General features: G+C 35.9%; 4 protein-coding genes across 5 annotated transcripts; 2 read left to right on the top strand and 2 right to left on the bottom strand.

The window, feature by feature from the left end:
• Positions 1-1,145: 1,145 nt before the first annotated feature.
• On the top strand, positions 1,146-5,065 carry LOC113288621 (probable prolyl 4-hydroxylase 9). Its single transcript, XM_026537712.1, has 8 exons — positions 1,146-1,429; positions 1,529-1,690; positions 2,194-2,351; positions 3,276-3,378; positions 3,935-4,030; positions 4,463-4,528; positions 4,607-4,726; positions 4,889-5,065. The coding sequence occupies exons 1-8, from the start codon at positions 1,304-1,306 to the stop codon at positions 4,973-4,975; spliced, it is 918 nt and encodes a 305-aa protein (XP_026393497.1). The 5' UTR covers positions 1,146-1,303; the 3' UTR covers positions 4,976-5,065.
• A 177-nt stretch (positions 5,066-5,242) lies between these two features.
• Positions 5,243-9,228, bottom strand: LOC113288620 (molybdate-anion transporter-like). The gene is made up of 8 exons (XM_026537711.1): positions 8,858-9,228; positions 8,317-8,485; positions 7,552-7,810; positions 7,221-7,309; positions 6,448-6,633; positions 6,285-6,370; positions 6,111-6,195; positions 5,243-5,927 (listed from the first exon to the last, which is right to left on the bottom strand). Exons 1-8 carry the CDS (start codon positions 9,226-9,228, stop codon positions 5,793-5,795), a joined length of 1,380 nt encoding a protein of 459 aa, XP_026393496.1. The 3' UTR covers positions 5,243-5,792.
• A 358-nt stretch (positions 9,229-9,586) lies between these two features.
• On the top strand, positions 9,587-10,402 carry LOC113285974 (thiol protease SEN102-like). 2 transcript variants are annotated; one of them, XM_026534707.1, is made up of 3 exons: positions 9,587-9,694; positions 9,810-10,063; positions 10,196-10,402. In XM_026534707.1, the coding sequence occupies exons 1-3, from the start codon at positions 9,646-9,648 to the stop codon at positions 10,196-10,198; spliced, it is 306 nt and encodes a 101-aa protein (XP_026390492.1). In that variant the 5' UTR covers positions 9,587-9,645; the 3' UTR covers positions 10,199-10,402. The 2 variants fall into 2 exon arrangements, with proteins under 2 accessions (XP_026390492.1, XP_026390491.1); XM_026534706.1 differs by having other exon boundaries at positions 9,810-10,402.
• A 533-nt stretch (positions 10,403-10,935) lies between these two features.
• Positions 10,936-13,648, bottom strand: LOC113288619 (acyl-CoA-binding domain-containing protein 3-like). The gene is made up of 4 exons (XM_026537710.1): positions 12,744-13,648; positions 11,561-11,666; positions 11,346-11,458; positions 10,936-11,264 (listed from the first exon to the last, which is right to left on the bottom strand). The coding sequence occupies exons 1-4, from the start codon at positions 13,544-13,546 to the stop codon at positions 11,201-11,203; spliced, it is 1,086 nt and encodes a 361-aa protein (XP_026393495.1). The 5' UTR covers positions 13,547-13,648; the 3' UTR covers positions 10,936-11,200.
• Between the last annotated feature and the right edge of the window lie 8,889 nt (positions 13,649-22,537).

Raw genomic sequence — 22,537 nt, 5'->3', positions numbered from 1 at the left:
CACATCAAGGTCGATCCACAGAGTGCCACTATAGAAAGGTCACTGCAACAAGAAATCACCAACATGTTGTTAGCCACAAGTCCACATAAGAAGAAGCAACTAAAGCTAATAATTTTCGTTATCTCCAGAAGATAATGATAAAAGCAATAACACAGAGTTTCAGAGATATATATTTTGATAGAACCTAGCTTCTTCAGTTACCTTATTTTTGGGAGTAAAGAACCTAGCTCAATAATAGTTAAAAAAATAACTGCTAGTAGTTTTCTAGACAACAGATATTGAGCAAGCCCATATAACATCACCACAGCAAGGTCGGTCCACAGAACGCCACTATAGAAAGGTCAAGAAACCACAGCTCCTTACCGTAGGTCATCTTGATCTGATTGATGATCGATCTATTAATGATGCTTGATGATGAAGCTAAAGCCGAAACAAAACCCTTCATCGTGTACATCCTTAACATTATTAGGGCTTCAATCCTGTTTAAGGCGAGAGTTCCAAAATTACAGTTTATATACAAACCCCATACATTGACTTTGTCGATAAAAGTCAATTGTCGGTTGACCAAACAAGCCTTACAGTATGCGCCTATGCGGCATCTGTGCTGCAAATGTTTGGACCTTGTTCGAATATGGCAGAGTATCTTGCTTGGGTTGGGTGCCTACCCCGTCACCAACGATTAGTTCTGCAAATCTCCGTATCTTACCATTAATAATCACATCAAGAATAGTACTCCCTCCGTTTGTTTTTAATAGTTTGCTTTTGGTTTTAGAGAAATTTAATGAAATTAAGAGAATTAATCATTGAAAGTGATCCTCATGACACTTGTCATTAAAAGAAGTGAAGTGAAATGGTCCCCATGACACTTGTCAACAAAAGAAGTAAAATGAAATGTCTACATGATACTTTTCATTAAAAGAAATTAAGAAAAAAGTACTCCCAAAAAATTATAACAATTGACGGTACCAATTAGGAAACAAACTATCTTTTTGAAACTTTTATTTATAAAAAACAGCCTATTAAAAAGGAACGGAGGAAGTAGTACTGTACCATATAAAAATTAAGTAATTTATTTATTATAATACCTGGTCCTTCGTAGATTTGTTCCTAGGTGAAGTTAAAAACTTTTGATAAACCAACTTTGAATCTTAAATATTTTAAGGTCAATTGTGGTTCCCCACTTCAGTGAAACAAACATAACAACTCCCGCGTTTGTGATTTTTTTTTTTTCAGACAATCATTCACCAAACCCAATTTGACCTGACCTGATTTGATCAAAGAAGAAGAAGAGATATAAATCAGAATGAAAATAAGGAGTAGAGGAAGTTGGAGGGGATTATTTAGAACAAAGCTAAGATTACCTATTGTTTTGTTATCATGCTCTGTTTTCTTTATAGCTGGTTTTTTTGGATCCACTCTACTTTCTCAGGTAACTTGATTTTTTTTGTTTGTTTGTTTGTTTCTTATAAAAAAAATTTGTGTTAGTTTTACTGTTTGATTTTTTGATGAATTTGTTTTTGTAAGATAGTTCCAGGATATTGATGGAGATGTAAGTAGATCGAGGATACTTGAATCTGTAGTAGAAGAAAAAGAGGATAAAGTGTTTGAAGAAGAAAAAGTGGATAAAGTGTTTGAAGCAATTCCTAATGGAGATACTGGGGATTCTTTTGTTTCTTCTATTCCTTTCCAGGTTTTTGATTGTCAACTTTTTTTTTTAGGCTATTTTATTAGATTCAGTTTAGAAATGAATACGATATGGAACTTTAATTGATTTCTGATGCACACATAATAGACCAATATCCATGAATATGTGAAATTGAGTTTTGAAGCATCACTACCTCTGAATGATTGCCAGTAAAATTTCTGGGATACAAGTTTAAGACAACCTGGATTGGCTGATAATGTACAAGAATTGAAGAACTGTACTACTGCCACCACACAGTGTTGCGAAAGAAACTGCAGTGGAAAGTAGACTAGGTTTATTTATGTTTTGACATTTCTTTTAGGTTTTTGACATTCTATTGGCGGATTTTATTTGGCACTGTGTTGCACCAGATGTAGGATTGAAGTAGTTTCTGCTAGTCATAGACTTATTGCCATTGATGCATATTGCAATTTTTCATGACCATTGCCTTTGTTTGTTAACTTTTGATTCTAGTACTCTGGGTTTATAAATTCTAATTTCCATTGCAGGTTTTGAGCTGGAAACCTCGTGCTGCGTATTTTCCTGGTTTTGCAAGTGCGGAACAATGTGACCACATAATTAAAAAGGCCAAGGCAAATCTTAGACCATCAAGTTTGGCGTTGCGGAAAGGAGAAACTGCTGAGAACACCAAGGGAATAAGAACAAGGTAACTATTTTCTTTTTCTCTTAGCACTTGTACTTTGAAGGTAATCAAAGCAGCTACAGGGAAGTAAGCATTTCATAGTGTCACAACAAAACCTTCATATCCACCAGTACTGTCCCCCTTAGACCATCATAATCTCACGGTTCAAGGTCTTGGTTTGGTGAGGGCACTGGTCTCCTAAGCCTTGGCAACATGTAAAGTTCGAGGCGGATCTAAAGGACCGAACTGAATGCTTCACTCTAAGCAATGTTGGATTTTGCAATCTCAGCTCCTATAGCCAAAGGTGTCCGTTCTCTGATACATGACCCGACCCACATGTTCTCCAACATCATCCCCACTTTGACTGTCGTATTATCACGGTCTGGGTTTTATTCTGGCGAGAGACCTGTCACTGGCGCAGATATAGCTCTCCGGGAATGTCTGGAGGACATGTTTGGTCCAAGCAGGACCATGGAGCAAGCTAAACACCCCTCCCCATGCAACGTGGGATATTACTTATATACTGCGTTGAACTTTTGGAGATGGTTAGTTTTTAGAAAAGAAATGACTTGGTTAGTAATCGATCTTTACAAGAACATACAGAAGATTGCGCATTTTCTTTGATCAACATTTTGGTCTTGTGAAGTATAGCGTTTTATGCCGACGATCTCCCTCGTCCTTTTTGGTTTCTTGAATTATTAATTGAAAGCCACTTCAACTACTGTACTTACTACTCCAAGGGCCAATTTCTAATGTTCGCATTCTTATGTGTCTGTTATATTTCTCAGTATAGGTTTAACAGTAAATTCTGAATTTTTGTTGTGGTATGTGGCAATGCAATTACACTTGACAGCCTAATGACAGGATGCTTCTATACTTGTGTGTTTCTCATAGTCTGACTTGGAGCATCCTTTAAATTAACCTTTTCTTTACATTTCTATAAAACAGTTCAGGCACATTTATCAGTGCATCAGAAGACCCGTCTGGAACCTTAGGCCACATTGAGGAAAAGATCGCCAAGGCTACAATGATTCCGAGAAGCCATGGAGAGGTACACTTAAAATTTTCTTTCCCTTCTGCAGTTCATATTCTGGTTGTTTTAGCGTGTATGTTAGCACCGGCATATGCTTAAATCAGCAAGAAGAAACCATTAAGCTTAAATGAAAATAACTCTACAATTTACCTCACAGGAGACTATCTCCAAGTAACATCATTACTTAAGGTGTTAACTAACAATTCAGCCAGGTGTTGAAGCCTATTGCTGGATTTCAACTTGAATAAGCAATCTGTCAAATCTTCTTACAACCCTGAATAGTTGAATTTTTCTGTCTGAAGTGCTGTCATAAAGATTTCAGCAACTTGCAAATCTGTTTTAGATAACTTTAGCTTCACTTCACTGCTTTCAACATAATCTCAAGTTAAATGATGGTGTATTTGAAAATGGAATCAGAGGTTTCAAAATTTGCACTTTCTGCATTCCTTTTGTGCTCAAGGCTGATTGGTTTGCTGTTGTTATAGATTTTTCAGATGTATTTTGAATTAGCTACCTTTTATTTCAGGGAATTCTAAAATAGTCTGAGTAATCCGAGGATATCACCATGTTGCAGGCATTTAATGTTCTGCGTTATGAGATTGGGCAGAGATATCTATCTCATCATGATGCATTCAACCCGACTGAGTATGGACCACAAAAGAGCCAAAGGGTATCATCTGTGTTCACATATTTTTTGTATTACTTCCAGTATTTGTTTCTTTCATCAAGCAACAATAGGTTTCTTTCTTTTGATATCAGCAGAATAGTGTAACCTTTACTTGATAGGGGCTTCATAAGTTTATACTGTAATCCATGAATGTTAAACGCCCGAAACCTACATTACGAGCTGCTTGAATGTCAAAGGTAATCCCTTAGGTTGTCTCCATAGGAATGGGATTACTGATGGAAAAAAGAGGAAGCGGAAATGATGTTTTTTTTAATTTAAATCTTATGTATATCGATCCAATACATCAGCTTGATCTGAAGATCTTAACCATGCACTTGAATATCCCAAGATTTATATAAGGACTCCTATTTTAAATCATGGGTATGCCTTTGGTTGTGAAAATTGTTAGCTCATTTCTTCAAACTTATCATGCAGGTAGCTTCTTTTTTATTATATCTTTCTGATGTGGAAGAAGGTGGTGAAACGATGTTTCCTTTTGAGGTATGATAATCAAGAAGCTTTTATTTTTTTCAACTATTTCTAGTAACTAACTTCAACGTCTTACATGTGGAAATGCAGAACGGTCAGAATATGAATATCGGCTATGATTACGAGGAGTGTATTGGCTTAAAAGTGAAGCCTCGTCGAGGGGATGGTCTACTCTTTTACTCGTTATATCCGAATGGTAAAATTGATCAGGTAACAGGTTCTGCACCTAGTCATATGTCATGTCTTCCCAGTGGTCTTTCTGCTTATGTTAATTTCTCTTACAACTTACAAGAGACTTGCTGTTTAAAGACACCTACATAAAATGTTCTCATTTGAATATTCTCTAATGTTTCCACTTTCATGTTTGTGCAGATGTCACTGCATGGGAGTTGTCCGGTGATCGTTGGACAGAAATGGGTGGCTACAAAATGGATCAGAGATCAAGAAACAAATGATTGATTTTTATGTGCACCTAATAAAAAAGGGGAAATTACAGAATGAATTTTGTTTTTTCTTCATAATCCATTTCCAGATTGCATCTGTACCGATACAAAGTTAAGCCATATACTTGCAGTTAGTATTCTTAAGTTTATTTATCAATATAGGAAAAACAAAAATTGCTGCACAGTTCTAAATAGACAGGCGACAGCATAGGGGAGAGACCCTTCATGAGATAAGAATTCAATCACCAAATTACCAGTTACTAATCAGAAATCATAGACCCAATTTCGAACAAAATTTCACAGATTTCAACATAAAGACCAGTTCCAAAATTTCTATTACAAGTCATTTCAGTTCCAATAGTCACATTCACCACATTCAGAAACTTTCATTTTCAAAATATGGTCTAAGAAAGACCCCAGTTCTACCACCATTCAGTTATAAGCAGTGAAAAATACAAAAACTCCATATACATTCACTTTTCTTTACATTCCTATAGCAGTTCTTTTACCAAAAATCAAAATTACGAGGAACTGTTCACCTGTTGATGGAATGAAGACGCTAATTCCTACTTGGTGCAAGTTCCCGGGTCGCAGGGGTTGCAGTTCAGTTTCTCCCAAACCTTGGCATTTCGACGAGTCTTCACCAGTAACAGCCAAATGTCTTTACATCTGCATCTGATCATTGTGTAGCTGCTGCTCCACTAACTGTATACTTCTAAAAAATAAGCTAAAATTTGCTGTTTTCCTCATTGATTATCATTGATGTCGACTGTTTACTATCGAAAGAAAAGAACTATGGGAAAAAAGAGGCCAAATACTTGTCCCCTTCAAACTTACAAATCATGCCAATTTTGGTAGGGTTGTTTTCCACTACGCTTCAACATGTGCATGCAAAATGCCGCTACGAAGAGGCCTAATGCTGCGAAAGCAATAATTGTTGAATTCTCAAGGTTACGACTGTAGCCTCCCTGTAATCACAAGAGAACAATGGAATATTAAGGCTTAGAATGCCTTCCAATATATAGAAAATTCAACAGTAAACTGATAACAATATTTTCTGAAATGATGCCATGATTGGGCATGTGCCATGTGTATGAGATTTCAAGATAGTAAAGATTCTTTCAATCCATCCTATACGTGAAGCATATTACCTGAATAAGAACAAAAAGAACTGCTGCATTTGCCGGAGCTAGAGACAGACTAATCATTCCCCCACGCAACTGATTTGGCACATACCTGCATAAGTAGTATATTAGTAATAATCAGTTTAATCTTCACAACAGCTACACTACAGTTAAGAAAGGAGTAAACAGTGGTGTGCTTACGTTATTCTTAATCTTGCAAGCGAGGGCAAAATTAGCCCCACACAGGAATGGAACAAGCAAAATAGAGTCACTAGCACTCCAATTTCCTGAAATTAGAACATTTTAGGTTTCGATTTACTAATCCTCATAGCTTCAAATTAGCTTTGGTTCACAGCCACAGTACCTGATAATCAAATGCAACTATAGACAAGGTCAATCCTGCAATAATGAACGCTGCAATGAGGCAATCCTCTGTTCGAACTGGTGATGGCCCACTGCTAAGGAACCACGGAACTGCTGTGCTTCCAAGCATTCTTGCACCCAGCAAGCATGGGTATATCAGTCCTAGATTGACCTCACGTCCATCTGCCTGAAACCACGCAAATAATCTCTTTAAAGTCCTTAAACGATTTTAAGAAGCTGACAACTGACGAAGTTTAAAAATTAATGCAGGTATTCAATTTATTTTTTATATCACTAGGTTGCATTTGAACTTTTCAGTTGCATCTACGCCACCACTGGATTATCAAGTAGCAACATCAGAAGTTAGAACCCAAAAATCGCACTAAAATGTTTTTATCTGAACGACTCCAGTATAGAGACTCCAACGTCACTAAAGCAGTTTCCAGATGCACGTGCAATATAACTCCATCATACCCATTCAACTAAGAATCAGTTGTTTTCATAGTTTTATGTAAAACAACTTGCTCTGAAGATGATCCAACAGTAAGACTTGGACTTTGACCCCTGTCTTTGTATCCAGAATGTACATCTAATTAACCTACAGCAGTTTTTTTCATAATTCGAAATCTATTACCCTAATGTGTCCTTCATGCAGCGCCAGGAAAGCAAGTATGAAATTACGAGTGACAATGAGAAGATATTATAAACTTATGTTCACTACAAAAAAAAAGAGTGAGAATTATAATTGGATACCAATTGCAGAAAGGAACATACCACTATTGTTGGTGCCCAAAGAAGCCAAAATATTGCGATTGAGAAATGAATACATGCTTGTGCACATGACAATAGCCATATTCTTTTATCTGCCAAGAAATAAGCAACTCAGTAAATGAGATAAAAGGCCTGGAGAGAAAGGTCAACAGTCTAGGCATCTCATTAATAGATCCTCACACCTCCTGCATCATGTATTTAAAAATTACATGCACTATTTTGAGTTCACTATCTCCTGTTTGCATACAGCATTCATGCAAGAATGCACTTGAGATTTCAGTTTTGCTTTGATCAAGGAGACATGGCACGGTTTTAGATGGAAAGTGATTCTTACCACCAAGAATGACCGCCGAGAAGGCCACCTTGTAGTCCCCATAGCCAGCTGTCCGTGAACTCTCTTTCCATTCTCTAGCGATATAAATAATGCACACAAATGCAAGAAATGCAATCGCCGCCGAAGGGAAACCAGTTCCATTCTTGGGATCCATATCAACAAGAAAATTTCCAATCATTTGGCTTCCAATAAGAGATACAGATTCAAAGAATGCCATCAGCCAAAATGTCTCACTCAGTAAATCCTGCCTATGCCCCAACTGCAGCAAAGAATGTATTGTTTATAAATAATGATCTGGTATGTAAAAATAAGTTGGATGGCACAAAGTGGAACAAAATATCATTCTACAGTCTTCCCTGTTTGCCTAGTCTATTTTCAGTTACAAGATGAAATGTCATTCAATTATTTAAAGCCTTCACATGTAATAAGAGATTTCAAGGGAGCAAAAATCAGTCCTTAGAACTCCGTTTTCACAATTTATCGAGCTTTCATAGAAACAAAATCAGAAATCTCCTCCAGATATAGGGTGGTAACTGAATCTATTATCCTGAAACTGCAATTCAGAGCCAATAATGAATTTCAACTCTCATTTTAGATTTTTTTGGTCCTTATGTTTTTTCTCAACACCATCAATAAGTACAATGTCATTTCTAACCCTTGGTGCGTATGTGCCTACTCAATGACTTTATCGAACTTAATCACTATTCAGTTTTTTGATGCACTCCAAAGTCACACAAAGTTGAGAATAGTGATTCTTACACATACCTTATCATGTTCGGTAACAGTCCATGTCTCAAAGCTGAATGAGAATACAGAAGAAGCAAGAGCTGTACATATGCTTACTATCCAAGCGCTAGGGTGCATTGTGAACTTCTTCCAAATACCAACAAAAATGTGAAGCATTCCAAACAACACACATACTTTCTTTTGACCTCTACGTATAACACAACACAAGTGTTAATCCACATAATCAATTTGATCCCAATAAAATCAACTACAAAGCAAATCTTTGACCCCCTCGTAAATCAATTCACAAAAATATCTTTGCCTTAGCCAATGTAATCTTTAAGCCAAAGAGTTTCCATAAGAAGATTACCATGTGTCATAACCATTTTCGATGTAGTTTATTCATAAACCAAACATTGGCCATTGGGATAGAGTATTGATGTTCAGTAAATAAAGTTCTTTAGTTATACCAGTGCCAATTTCATATTTTACCTTATATAGCAATCAACATTTATTCTGAAATTTAATACCCTTAACAATTAAAACAAACGCCACGGATAGTTAAATTAGTAAAACTTACATTATATCAGAAATCATGCCCAAGAAAGTACCAATAAGAATAGCAGCAACAGACCCAATACAAAGAGTAACCACCATTTCATCTCTACTAACACCATAATAAGCATATTCAAACTCCCCAAATACAGATTGCAGACCTTGAATTACTGAAGCCAAAGAATAGAGTAACAAAAAACTTCTTTGGAAACGAAGAAATGAAGATTTGGTTAATGAAGAGAGAGTACCACCAGGGAGATCAGGTGAAGGTGAAGATCTATTAGGGTTATTAGAAAAGTAAGGAAGAATGAAGATTGATAAGAATGAAGAGAAAAAGAGAAATACATATAGTGAGGGTTTAGGTTCCCAGATTTCATTCTCTATTACGATCCCCATTTTGAAGAAGACGAACAAGATAATTACAATAGGAATTTGATTAAGATCTCCATTTAAGAAGATGTTATAGAAACCCAGAAGTAAGAAGGATCGAGTGATATCGTGGTAAGAAGAAAATTTTGGCGGAGAATGTATAGAAGGTGTAATCAGAAACTGGTAGTGGTATACACTGGAGAACTGCGGGCCGCTATCTGACTCCGGATCTGAATCCTGGCTTGTTTGGACAACCCCTAAGAAAAACAATTTGACTTTTATTGACAAAGTCAATGGGCTGAAAATATCTTGGGCTGTAATTTCGGATTTTCTTAGTGTTTCTTTCGGATCGAAGTCCTAATAATGTACACGATGAAGGGTTTTGTGTCGGCTTCAGCTTCATCATCAAGCATCATTAATAGATCAATCATCAATCAGACCAAGATGACGGTAAGGAGCTGTGCCACTACCACATCATCAAATACGCAACCAAGTAATGAATTTTTTACTCTTAAAAACAGAATCATCTGTTGTGTTATGCGAATTTGTCAACGGAAAAGCCACTGACATTAGTAGTATATTGTGTGCATAATAATGATTGCTTGCAGGGGGATTCGTAGTGAAATACGAGGATATGGAATCAGAGGAAAGTATGATGAGTTTATACGAAAGGTGGATGGAACATTACCAGATTTGCAGAAACGGCGAGGAGAAGAATAGACGCTTTCAAGTGTTCCAGGACTGTGTGAGACGATTCCGCTCAGCCTTTGCAGACATGTCCGATGCAGAGTTCAGTAAAAGACTAATAAAAAGATGGGATTTTGTAACGTCAAGAGCTAGGTTGCCTGCTCCCAAAAATGAGGTAACTTAAGAAGTGCATCTCTGAAACTCAGTGTTATTTGCTCCTATCAGTACCAAAACTATTAGCTTTAATTGCTCCTTCTTATGTCGACTTGTGAGTTGTGACTAACATATCGGTGTTTTCTTGTTGCAGTGATGTTGTATGGGCATGCTCCATCTCTGGGGTCTAGTAAACTTATTTTTAATAATCTTGCCGATAATCATAGAGGAAGAATATTGCGAGCATTTCTGCGACTTGTGATTTTTGCTGATCTGAAACGTGCTTTTGTTTTGTTGGCAGTCATGTCCTTATGATTTTTGCTGGTCTGAAATGTCCCCATGTATCTTTAGATTTTTCTTGTTAGGCTGTTTTTGCTCAAGACTTTTTAAGTTGTAATCGCTTGCACACTGGCTTGTGTGTTCTTCAATTTATAGTCTTTGCTGAGGAAAAAATATATGATTGTTAGATTAACGCTCATTAAGGAGATCTGATTTCTAAGAAGAGAGTATCTACAGAAACGACGAGGAGAAGCATAGTCGCTTTCAAGTGTTTCAGCTCCGCTCAACTAACTGTTTTGCAGACTCGTCCTATGAAGAATGTAACCAAAAAAAGGGATTATGGTTTGTCATCAAGAACTATTAACTTTACTTTCAAATAATAACTGAAGAAGCTAGGTTCTATTGGTGTATCTCTGAAACTCAGCATTATTTGGGAGAGAACAAAAATTATTAGCTTCAGTTGCTTTTCTTGTGCGTATCACTAGCGTTCCAACATTGAATGCTTAAAATTCATTAATGCTCAGAAGTAGTCTGTTTGGGTTATGATGATTTTGGTATGGTATTAAAACATATGAAGCTGGTCTGCGGGGAAAGATCAAAACAACACAGATCACATACGCATAATAAAATCTGCATGTATGGAGCCTAGTAGATGGATGCCCAAGCTTTTCTATAGAGACTTGTTTTTTCTTTCTCTCTCTGCATCAAATTTTCTCACTTTTCAACTACTGCAATACCATGTACCCTTTTTATATATACGAGTTTGGACTAATATAACCACAACAGATTTTCGGGCACAGAGAAACCTAAAGTTCGACAACCAGGATATACACAGAAATTAGAAAAGAAAAACGGAGCTGCGAATAATCATGTAGCGTAGTTAGAGAATTTTTGCGCCCCCAGTACCATCACTTCTTTCAGCAGATGAGCTATCTCCTGGTTTCCTGGGGAAAATCAAAGAACCACCACATTGGTAAACTGAATACACCCAAAAAGGAAAAGTAAGTTGTTTTTTTTACGTCTACCTTTCATCTTCCAAAACAGGTTGATAATCTTGCGATGAAGTTATCTTGTGGTGTTTCACTCCTGATACCTCTGTTCCTGGAGAATCACTACTTTGGTCATGTTTACTCTGTCCCTGTAATAAGCATTATCCAAGACCAATACATGAGTCTTCCAAAATATGAATGGGAATTAATGAAGACACCATCTCATTAAAGCTTAGAAGCACAGGACATACTTCCACATTTCTGCCTGTCCACCCAGGGACGCTCTCTGTAAGAAGAGCTGTATACTGCTCCATAGCCACCTCCGGACTCATGTTTCCTAGCCGTTGCCAAGCATGCCTTGCAAAACATAAGAAATAGTCATACATGGTAGCTCCTTAACCATGTTATTCTAGAGAGGTATCTAAACATAAAGAGTATCTTAACCATGCACCAAAATTTAGACCTTACATCGATATGCATAAAGCCATAAACAAAGACCTAAGATGATGACTTGTGTATACCAAAATGAAGTACATGGTATTGCCACATGGATACATGAAAGAAACTAACAAGCAACACAGATTAGGCAAGCTCATTGCTTCACTTTGAATATACACTCGAAGAATGAAAGATGCTATATGGCTCGCAAAATTGTTGCTTGCAGGGAACCACAGCATACCTTAACCGTGGGGTTCTGGGTCCACTAGGACCAACTTGACTCGCACACTCATGAGTTTAGGATCTCAACCTTGATGTTTGGCTATGGTTCTTTCCTAATAAGGTTTATGCGGACCAGCTGGCTAAGTCCTTAAGAAATTTATTGGATGTTACTAGCTATTAATCCACCATTTGGTGCAAGATTCCCATCTATCAACTGCCATCTGCGGCATTAGATAGTGACATTTATTTTCAACTTTTTGCCCACATCACCCTTCCTTCTATATTCAAGTTTGAAACCATCCATTGTCATTTTATTATTTTTGGGAAAAAGGAACATGAAAAACCATTTGCAGATTATAATTCTAGTTATGCATCGTTGGGGTTAAATATCCAAAACTACAACTGATGAGGTTTTGGTTATCCATTCCCCCATTTCCCCCTACTTCTCCTGACACCATTACCAACATTCCACTAATCCAATAGCTTCACTTACAAAAAAACAACAACAATACTTGTATTTTCTTTCTCTTCTTAGTTTCCCAAGTAATGATGATATGGGTTTGAATTCAATTGATCATCTTGCAATATCTTAAACAACTCAGTACCCAATAAAACCAATCCTAGATACTTGAAAATTAAAACTAAATTCACACATTATCTGCATATAGGCCTTAAGTAGCGAATCGATTTAGATACTTGATCAAACATGCAAGCACCAATAAATTCAACAAACCCTGGCTAATCAATAAAGAAAGATAAGAAATAGAAGTTTACCACTTTGCACGAGCAGAAACCATCAATGCCATGGGTTGAGGTTCATAACAAGGTCCTTCAGTAGCCACTTTACGAAGTCCATATAATTGCATCTGAACATCACTACTCAGCTTTGACAAAACTTGATTGTTAACACCAGAAGTAACAAATGTGGAAGCAGTAGCAAAGTAATTCTCAACCTCACTTCTTTCTATACCTTCCCATTCTTCATCATCACTAACCAAACAATCAATTCGAGTTTTCTCCTCCTCCTTTAACCCACTTTCTTTCTCAACCACCACATCACTAGTATTTTCCAATTCCACACCAATTTCATCTCTCCCAGACGTTTCCGCAACCAGATTCTCTACCACCTCTTTATCTTCTTCATCCTCCTTCACCTGGATCACCTCTTTTTCCTCTTCACCGACAATCTCAACAAATTTATTCAAATTCTCTCCCCTAACCTCCTCATCAGACAATTCTTTAGTAATCAAATCAATTTTATCAACTAAAACATCATTAACCTCAACAGATTCTTCAACTTTGTTTTCAATTTGTAACCCTGTATTCTTCAATTCACTACTAACGAAACTCCTTTCCCCAATAACTAACTTCTCCTTATCAACAATCTCCTTGTCTTTCTTCTTCTTACTCCTCTTCTTCTCTGATTTTACTGGAGCAGCAGCAGCAGCAGCAGCAGCAATACTTTCCTGTTTACTACTAGTAGAAGATGAAGAAGCTCCTGAAACTAACTTGGCGATTAAGAAAGCTAAACACATAGAAATCAAAACAGTCAAGATAAATTCCTTAAAGATATCCATTGATTTCTTATCTTCTTTAGGTTTTCTTTTGTTTCTTCTCTGTAATGGTGGAATGGGGAAAGAAAATTAAAGAAGGGTAAAGAGGATTTTCAAAGAGAAGAGCAAAGCATATTCCTGATTGATTTATAAATCGGTGGGGTCCACGTTTTAGGGCAATGATAAAAAAAAAGGGGGTAAATAAAACTAGAGTACAAAATTGAGCGACGTTTTTAAGTTATCCCACCAGGTACTATGAACAGTTGATGATAAACACTTTTTCGATTTCTTGTGTCGTTTTCTTATCTCATTAATGTTTTTCGGTTTCAACTTATTTTTGGCAATTTCTCGCCTAACAGTTTGGTGGTTTATGGAAGGATTGTTGTGTTGTATGAGAGTGGAAAAACATGCTACCAAGTTATCCAGATTCTTGACAATACCAATTCTTTGATATTTGTGATGGATATTAATTTTTGAATGCATGATTGGAATTGTATATTGGAGGAGAATAATGAACATCAACGTCCATACAGCACAACATATCGTATCGGAATGCCTATATCTTTTCATATTTTATGATGATTGACTACACTTGCACTTCTTGAATCGCAATGAATTCAACTCATCCTCCTTCTTCTGTGTCAAATTAAAAATTTCAAGAAAATCTAGTTATAGCTTGTTTGGATACCAGAAACAAAAATCAGAAGCAAAAAATTTTTACTTCACAACAAGTTAATTTTTTTACTTTTAGGATCCATTCACAAATTATGTACCCAAAATAACTTGTGACTTTTCTGTTTTTCCAAATCTGATATGGAGGATAAATCATGTAACTTGTTGGATAAAGCAAGTAATAATACTCTCTCCGTCCCATTATTAAGTGACCTATTTACTTTTAGATTTTGTCGCACTATTAAATGACCTATATCACTAAACAATGAGATATTTCTAAAATTATCCTTTTAATTGATTATAAGAAATATAAGAAATATGCATAATTTGATGGGCATGTTTATATTCGTTACGTAGGTGTTTTAAAATACTTTTCAATGGTATAAAATTTGCGAACATCCGTGGTGTAGTTTGAGGGAGAAATCATTTCAAAATTTCACTATTTATTATCCATAAGGGTATAATTGTAAAAAATGCTTAAATATACTCATTTCCCTTGCTTTCCTTAAACACTGTGGAAACTTGAAATATATCACTTAATAATGGGATGTAGGGAGTAGTATATGGGAAAATAGTAGGAGGAACAGGTCAGAGTTGGACCCGGGACAATGAACCACCATGTGTTTGTTTGGTTATCCGAATCATCATTTATGAGATCCAAAAAGATGAATGGATATGGGATGACGTGGAGTTTATTCCGTTTGTTTGGATTTGGATAAAGACTACGCGAGAGTTCCCATCCTTGGTTTTGTTGTCTCGTGGTCTTCTTTGACACGAAAATTTGGAAACTAGTAGTACTGACGTGAAAGTTTATTGTGCTTACTTACTACCGAACGGTCCAAACCGTGTTACGTGAGTCCAAAATATCACGCCTACTACATGGATGTCGTCAAACGTTCAAGTGCAACAAATTTCAGATTGCCCAGGGCCATATAAGGTCCAAGGGCCACTTTTTAATACAAGATGAGAAGTATATAAGCGGCCTATGTAAGGGCCGCGGTTTCCAGTTTCTATAAAAAATGATTTTGGAAGCATCATATTATTTTTTTTTTTTTTGTGGTTTCTATTTATGATTTATTTTATTTTATTTTTGTCTATGATACCAAAAAGTCCAAAACAAATTATAGAAACTAAAATATGATTATCATCCTTCATTTAATCAAATCAAACAATTTTTTTTAGAAATCAACGATTTTGTTATCATTCATTCTACTCTCGCTTATATGATCTTTTCTGTTTTTCTCTCGGTTAATTTGTTGATATGTATAATCTTATGTACAAGAAATATTTCATCTAATTGCCCGACTTTAGAAGACCTTTTATATGGTTACTTAAGTGTAATCTGTCTGTTATACTTTGTGGTCCGAAAATTGGGTCTTTTTTTAAGTAAATATTTTCTAACATTGATCGACGGATCATTTATTTAATTTTTCGAAATTTTGGCACTGGAGAACTCTTAATCGCTGAAGCTCTTACAAATTAATAGAAATTTCGAAGACTTTGTCTATGATCCTACAATTTCGAGATTGAAATTTAAAAAGAGTTTTCCTATAATTTTCATTTTCCGATTTTGATCAATGTGAGCTTGTTTTTCTTCAAATTTCTTTCACTAGACTGATGATAATTGTCGTAAGTGATATGGATTTAAAAAAATTTGAAGAAGTTTGATCAGTGATCGAAGATTTTTTATATTCAAATTTTTTACCCAGAAAATGGGCACTCGCAGGTCTAAACGTGGGCGAAAAAGAAATGGTCCACCGACTGGGTATGGTTTTTGTATATTTTGAAGAGCAAAGTCAGCTCCAAACATAAAGAACTTTCTTGACTTAGTGACATCTGTAATCGTTGTTAAATAAATCAGGAACGAAAAAAGTGTAGTAAAAAAATTTCAGTTAAAATTACTTCCAATTGTATTCGTTAGAATATTTGGTCGTCCCCCAATGATGTACCAGTCATCTAATCTTATCTATTTTGTTGTCTTGTTTAATTTGGTATTGCAAACGGCACGAATGCAGGTGGCCCAATTCAAAAACATAACAAGGGCAACTGGAACGAATTAACATCCGATAACTACATTTGTATTAGACTAGTACTAGTATAAAAATATGACATGAACCGATAATTGCCTCAGTTCCATATATATTTTACAAGGTTACTATGATTGGGGATTACAAAACTGAATGGCATAATTGGGTTTCCTAGTTTATGAAAGTTCATACTTAAAATAGTTTTCATAGTTGTGATATTGGGATTAAATTTTGGTCACTTTGAGGTTCTTTTTCTTCAATTTCTTTTACAAGACTGATGATATTGGGATACAAATTTTGGTTGGTGGAACTAAAGATGGAGATGTCAACATGTCAAACTCTCATTATTATTGTTTCAGTCCAAGGTAAACAATTTGGTTATCAATCGTCATCAATTGGATTGTGTTTCTGATTGTAATTAACCTGAAGTTGAAGAATGTTAAGATGAGTTCATACACGGTCTTCCTTAGTTGTTCATTGTAATGAGGATTTGGGGAAATATTGTTGTAGGTTTCTTTTTGGAAGTGTTGGCCGATTGTCAGGGTTTGATATGTTGCAGTTATGAATAATTTGATTTTAGTTAGAGTATCTGAAGCGTGTCGCTACCAATAAGTTGCAGGACAGTGATTGTTCGCTGAGATGTGATATTCGTTGTGGTGGAGATACGGTTTCTTGTTATTATATAAGAATATTTGTTGGCGGACACAGTTTGTATGTTTTTTTTGACATGGTGTAGTTAAAGAATAATATTTTGGAGTTTCTCTTGTACTCTTTCTGATGGAGAAGCTAGATATTGTGATCTATCGTTTCTTGTCAATGATGTATGTCAGAGTGTTGTTTGGTAGTACATCATTATAAGTCATCTAAAATGTTCGTCGTGGTGTGGCTATGGAAGCTAGTGCATAGTACTTGTAGAAACGCGATGCATAAATTTGAAAGGCTACAATTTTGACATGTTTTTCGGTCAACCATTTATTAATGTCTATTGATATTTGAATTTTCAAAATTTCTAATCAGTGTGAGACTTTTTGTTGGAGAAAGAGATATTATAGTAATGATAATATTGGGTAGTTTGCTCATGTGCTACAGATATATTGAGATTATGAATGGGAATTTTGATAAAGTACCTCCATTTTTTGATACCCGAAAAATTAATTCCCCCGACATTTAGAACTTTTCTAAAGTGCTCTTCTGTTTGGTTTTCCGTCTTGAACCCACATTGATTGGTCAAGACTAGTTTACCCAGTCAAAATTGTATATAGAAATTACGCTAAAGCCCATACCGAAACATAAATGTCTCAAATCCTTTCATTCCCCAAAATCTTCATCGACCCCCTCTGTTTTCTTCTCCTTCTTCCCTGGAAGCGTAATGAGAAAGTGAGAATCAAGTTTCATCTTTTCCTTTAACTTCTTCAAATCATTCAATAATTTCAAGTTCATCTTCTCCTATAATTTCTTCTATTAAGGCTTGTTTAGTTTGAGAAAAAATGGAAAATTAGGGCTTGATGGATCTGATTTTTTGCAGAAAGAATTTATGATGTTGCAAATATTATATCGGGAGAACATGATTTGGGTTCGCTAACAGAAGAAGAAGTTGCAGTTGAAAAAGTTGGTAAATCAATAAAAACCAACTAAAGAAGATTCTCATATTGCACAAATAATTTTAGGGTTTTGGATTTGGGGATTTTTAAGAAACAAAAATAATTCTAGGGATTTCTATTGAATATGATGGTGAAGAGAAGAAAACTAGGATTTGAGATTCACATAGAATAACACAGCAAGCTTGAATTAGTGTTAATTTGGTTTGGATTTGAGTTATGTTGCTCTAATTTAAGGGAAAAGGTTTTGCTGGTGGAAAATGAAGTATGGGTTCGATTGAGATGGAATTGGTGTTGGTTACAGTCTTGATTTGGTGGTGGGTATTTGTTTGATTTCGTTTTGAGAAGAATTTGGATCCACAGTGGTGTTGGTGGTAAAGCAGTGGTGGTATCGAAAGATGGAGCTGATGTTAAAAAGATTCAGAAGCTGGTTATGAATTAAAGAGTGGGTCTAGGTTGAATTAGTTGTTGGTTGTGGCCATGAATATTATGTTGCTGTAAATGGAGGTTGAGTTGTTGGTCCTTCATAAGCACGTAAATGCTACATTTTATATTCATATTTATATTAGTTAGGACTCGATATTTTGGCTAACAATACCATTTTAGTGCTTTTGTAAAAAGTACAAGTGAATTTGGCTCATTCCGAAACCAATGGCATGACTAGAAGCTAAATTGGTGTTTGCGACTGAATATTGTCAACACTCCTGCTCACAGCTCCAAACACACTTATTTAAATGTGGCTGGCCTAGTATTTATGTATCAGCACCACTCAATATGTCTTTGCCAGTTGGAACGTGTCAGGACCATCTGGAGTTAACAGAAAAGTGAGACGTGGCTTATTTTGTGGTGTCTTCTGTTGGGTGCAATAATCAAAAACAAAGAAAAATCAAATAAGCAAAAGTTATTGATACTTAGCTCCTTTATAATGGAAGTGATTGCTTTGACGAAACGAACAAGCTCCCCGTATCTCCGCAACAACAACAAGGCAAAACTTTGGAAAATAGAGTGAGTCACGTGTTCAACACGCTGTCCTTAAGACATTAGCGTCCGGCTACACTCAAGAGTGATGCTATAGCCCTCACAGGACGGATATCTCCAGGATAAAACACCCTAATACACCTACTACTAGCATATGTAGTAGATGCTCAACTTGAGCTTGGCAACTCCGAAAAAACCGTTAAGGAAAATCGCGAATGCTTAAAAACCGCTATAAAATATTTTCCCTTAGGGGTCCCTCTAAAATATAGAGCAACCCCTTTCCCATAGATTTTACAAAAGTAGTGAATTTCTTTATATAATTGACAAATACAACTTAAGAAGAAAAACTCCCCGATGTGGGACTAAAAGGTTTATATAGTTTCTTAAAACTACTAAAAATTGGAAACTCCACGACGTGGGACTAAAAAGTTTCATTCACAAAATAAAACAATAAATTATAATTTTTTATTAAAAACTTTAAAAAATTATTTTTTTATTAATCGTTTTCCAACAATCCCCCACATGAATGAAAACTCAATAAAACATGAAAACACAGATAGATCTTGGTAAATAAACATCCCAACCTCACGATCCAAACAGACTGATCGTGCAAGTGTTGAAATCATACTAGTTATTTCTACGTCCTCTCCCTCACACAAAAGTGTGTTTACCCCAGGGTCATACTATGGATTGTATAAATCATAATAGTATTGAGAGCTTTCATCTTTAATTCTCACATGGTGAGACTATAGGTATCTTTCACCAAAGTGAAAAAGCATGAACTAGTGAACCCTTAGTGACCTTTAGGTCCTAAGTTCCAGTAATACCAAAACCATCAAAATGAAAATCACATAAAAAACGCAGGAAATACCATTTTAGGCAGAGGTGTCCATGAGGTCTTGAACCTTTGCTTAGTGAGATATTACCAGAATTACTTGCTAGAGACAGTGAACTATGTCTTGAACTGCTAGCATTTGATGTAATTCGTGATAACAACCACGGGTGATATCTCCAAGATTGCTGCCAAGCTCGTGCCGTTTTGTCCGTTTTGGCCCTGGACGTATCCTGTTTCTCAGAATGCTCTAGAGAATCAGCTCATATTCTCACAGGAAGCGACCCACTTCCTCATTCAGATAGGTGAGTTTCCATAAAGAGTGTTACTGCTACACCCCACTTCAATCTTAAATTGAAACTATAGAACTCATTAAGACTTATTAAAAAGTCATCCTCCACATGCAGTCACACTATCACGTCTACACCATAGGGAAGGGACAGAGAATGAAAATCTCTGATAGTGTTTACCTTTACCCACCACAAATTAGTTGTCTCATTCGAAACCTTGATCATGGGATCTCCAGTCAGCAAGGTTGAGTATCCTTCATGGAAAGTTTAATATATGAGCTTAAGCCCCAACCCCCTCGATGCATTTTTAACTATCTCTTTGTACAAACCTTTCGTCAAAGATTGCGCGATATTCTCCTTGGACTTTATCCAATCAATGAAAAAACGCCGATTGAGATTAGTTATTTCTTAGCTTTAACTATTATAGATTGGCTAACACAATGTATAGATATAGCTGGCACAGGCCTATGCCAAAGAGGAATGTCTTCTAAAAAGCATCTTAGGCACTCGTCCCCCTCTCATGCTTTATCTAACGCAATACTCTCAGATTCCATAATGAATTGAGCGATATGTTTGTTTGGAAATCTTCCAACAACAAACCCACATGTTAGAGTGAAACCATATCCACTCGTAGACTTAGACTCCTCTGAGTTAACTATCCAGTTTGCATCATAAATTCCCAAGGACAACAAGATTCCTTTCATAAATCAAAAGAGTATTTTAGGTACCATAATACTCTACTCAGTGCATCTGAATTCTCTTGCTCTGGACTACAATTAATCCACTTAACTTACTCACAATAGGGCAATGTCTGGACTCTTACAGTTCATTAAATTCATCAGACATCCTATAACTTTTGAGTATTCAAGTTAAGATACTCCACTACCCTTATTTTTCTTGAGACTACAAGAATAATCGTACGAAGTACAAGCAGGTTTACAATCAGACTGATTGTATCTCTTAAGCACAACTCAACATAATGAGAACGACTAAGACTTATAAATGTTTGATTATCTTCTAATCCTCATCCCTAAGATTACATCAAAAGGGCCCAAGTCTTTCAAGTCAATGTTCTCATTCAGTGCATGTTTTTAGTGGAATTGATCACATCTATGTTTGTATCAAGCATATCATCAACATACAAGCATACAATTACACAGACCCTTAACAAGTTACTTGTAGACATACTTGTCAGATTCATTAATTTAAATCCACTATCCATTATCACATGATTAAATTTTCCATGTCACTGTTTACGTGCTTATTTGAAAACCATACAAAGATTTTTCAAATTACAAACTTTGTATTCACAACCTTTCACTACAAAGTCTTCAGGTTGATCTATGTAAATTTCTTTACCTAATTCACGGTTTTAGAAAAAGCTGTCTTAACATCCATCTGATGTATCTCTACGTTCTTTATGGCAGCAATAACAATTAGTATCTCAACGGAAGTAATTTCCGTCACAATTGAATTAGAATCAAGGAAATCTACACCTTCTTTTAGTTTATAGCCTTTAGCTACCAACTTAGCTTAATATTTTTCCACAGTTTCATCTACCTATCGTTTCCTCTTAAAGACTCATTTACATCCCATGGTCTTACAACCTGGAGGTAAACTAGCAAGCTCCCAAGTCTGGTTCCAACGGACTGAGTCCATTTCACTAAATGAAGCTTCTTACCAGAATGGGGTTTCAGTAGATATTAAGGCTTCTTTACAAGTCTGTGGCTCAGACTAAGCTAGGCATGTTATGAAGTCGGTTTCATAAGAAGTCTCAAGTCTAATTATTTTACTTCTCTTAGGCTCAACATCAACTTCATCTTCCTTTAAAATAAGTTCTGACTATTTGAAGATAAATCTAGGGGATCAACAACACATCTCTAATGAGGTACAGGTTTAGAATAAACATGTTCAAAGAACTCAGCATCCCTAGATTCCGTAATAATATTCACACCAATGTCAGAAAAAATCAGAACACACAACCAAAAATCTATTTGTAGAAGTATACTCAATATACCCTATACGAAAACACAATCAACATTTTTGGTTTCAATCTAGTTCTTTTAGGAAGAGGAATTACAATCTTAGTCAAACGCCCCCACACTTTGACACATTCATAAGAAGGTCATCTACCGTTCCATAAACCATATGGAGTTTCATCTGATTCTTAAAAGGGTACTTTATTCAGGATATACTAGTTAAGAGGACTGCCTCCCCCCACAAGGCCGCAGGTAATCCTGAACTAATCAACATGGAAATTATCATCTCCTTAAGGATACGGTTGTTATGTTCAAGGCTTCTAATTGGTTTCCAACTTCAAGTTTATACATCTTAAGGCTTCTAAGGCGTCATCCTTATCCTAAGCAAGTATACAAGATAGTACCTCGTACAATCATCTACGGAAGTTATAACCATCTTTTACCACAGTGGTTTTGGGTTGAACTCATGTCAACTAGGCCTAACTGAATTAATTCTAAAGGCTTATTACTCTGAACATTTGTGCTAAAAGATTTTATAGCATATTTTGATTCTTCACAGATTTCACTTTTGTGTTCAAAATCCAAACTAAATTTGGGTACGAAGCCTATGCTAGCCAGTTAAGCATTGACTTATAAGTT

This window comes from Papaver somniferum, chromosome 6 (genome assembly GCF_003573695.1).
Source record: "Papaver somniferum cultivar HN1 chromosome 6, ASM357369v1, whole genome shotgun sequence".
Classification (NCBI taxonomy): domain Eukaryota; kingdom Viridiplantae; phylum Streptophyta; class Magnoliopsida; order Ranunculales; family Papaveraceae; genus Papaver; species Papaver somniferum.
Note: the sequence above shows the minus strand (reverse complement) of the source record. Positions and strands in the feature narration are given on the sequence as shown.

Bases quoted from the DNA above. Each gene is read 5' to 3' on its own strand.
- LOC113288621 (XM_026537712.1), top strand. From the start codon at position 1,304: ATGAAAATAAGGAGTAGAGGAAGTTGGAGGGGATTATTTAGAACAAAG. The intron at 1,430-1,528 runs GTAACTTGATTT...TTTGTAAGATAG, and splicing joins GATCCACTCTACTTTCTCAG to TTCCAGGATATTGATGGAGA. The intron at 2,352-3,275 runs GTAACTATTTTC...TCTATAAAACAG, and splicing joins ACCAAGGGAATAAGAACAAG to TTCAGGCACATTTATCAGTG.
- LOC113288620 (XM_026537711.1), bottom strand. From the start codon at position 9,228: ATGGGGATCGTAATAGAGAATGAAATCTGGGAACCTAAACCCTCACTA. The intron at 7,811-8,316 runs GTATGTGTAAGA...TCTTTGCTGCAG, and splicing joins CTGTTACCGAACATGATAAG to TTGGGGCATAGGCAGGATTT. The intron at 5,928-6,110 runs GTAATATGCTTC...TTGTGATTACAG, and splicing joins TTCTTTTTGTTCTTATTCAG to GGAGGCTACAGTCGTAACCT.
- LOC113285974 (XM_026534706.1), top strand. From the start codon at position 9,646: ATGACGGTAAGGAGCTGTGCCACTACCACATCATCAAATACGCAACCA. The intron at 9,695-9,809 runs GTAATGAATTTT...GATTGCTTGCAG, and splicing joins ATCATCAAATACGCAACCAA to GGGGATTCGTAGTGAAATAC.
- LOC113288619 (XM_026537710.1), bottom strand. From the start codon at position 13,546: ATGGATATCTTTAAGGAATTTATCTTGACTGTTTTGATTTCTATGTGT. The intron at 11,459-11,560 runs GTATGTCCTGTG...TGCTTATTACAG, and splicing joins GGACAGGCAGAAATGTGGAA to GGACAGAGTAAACATGACCA. The intron at 11,265-11,345 runs GTAGACGTAAAA...GATTTTCCCCAG, and splicing joins CCTGTTTTGGAAGATGAAAG to GAAACCAGGAGATAGCTCAT.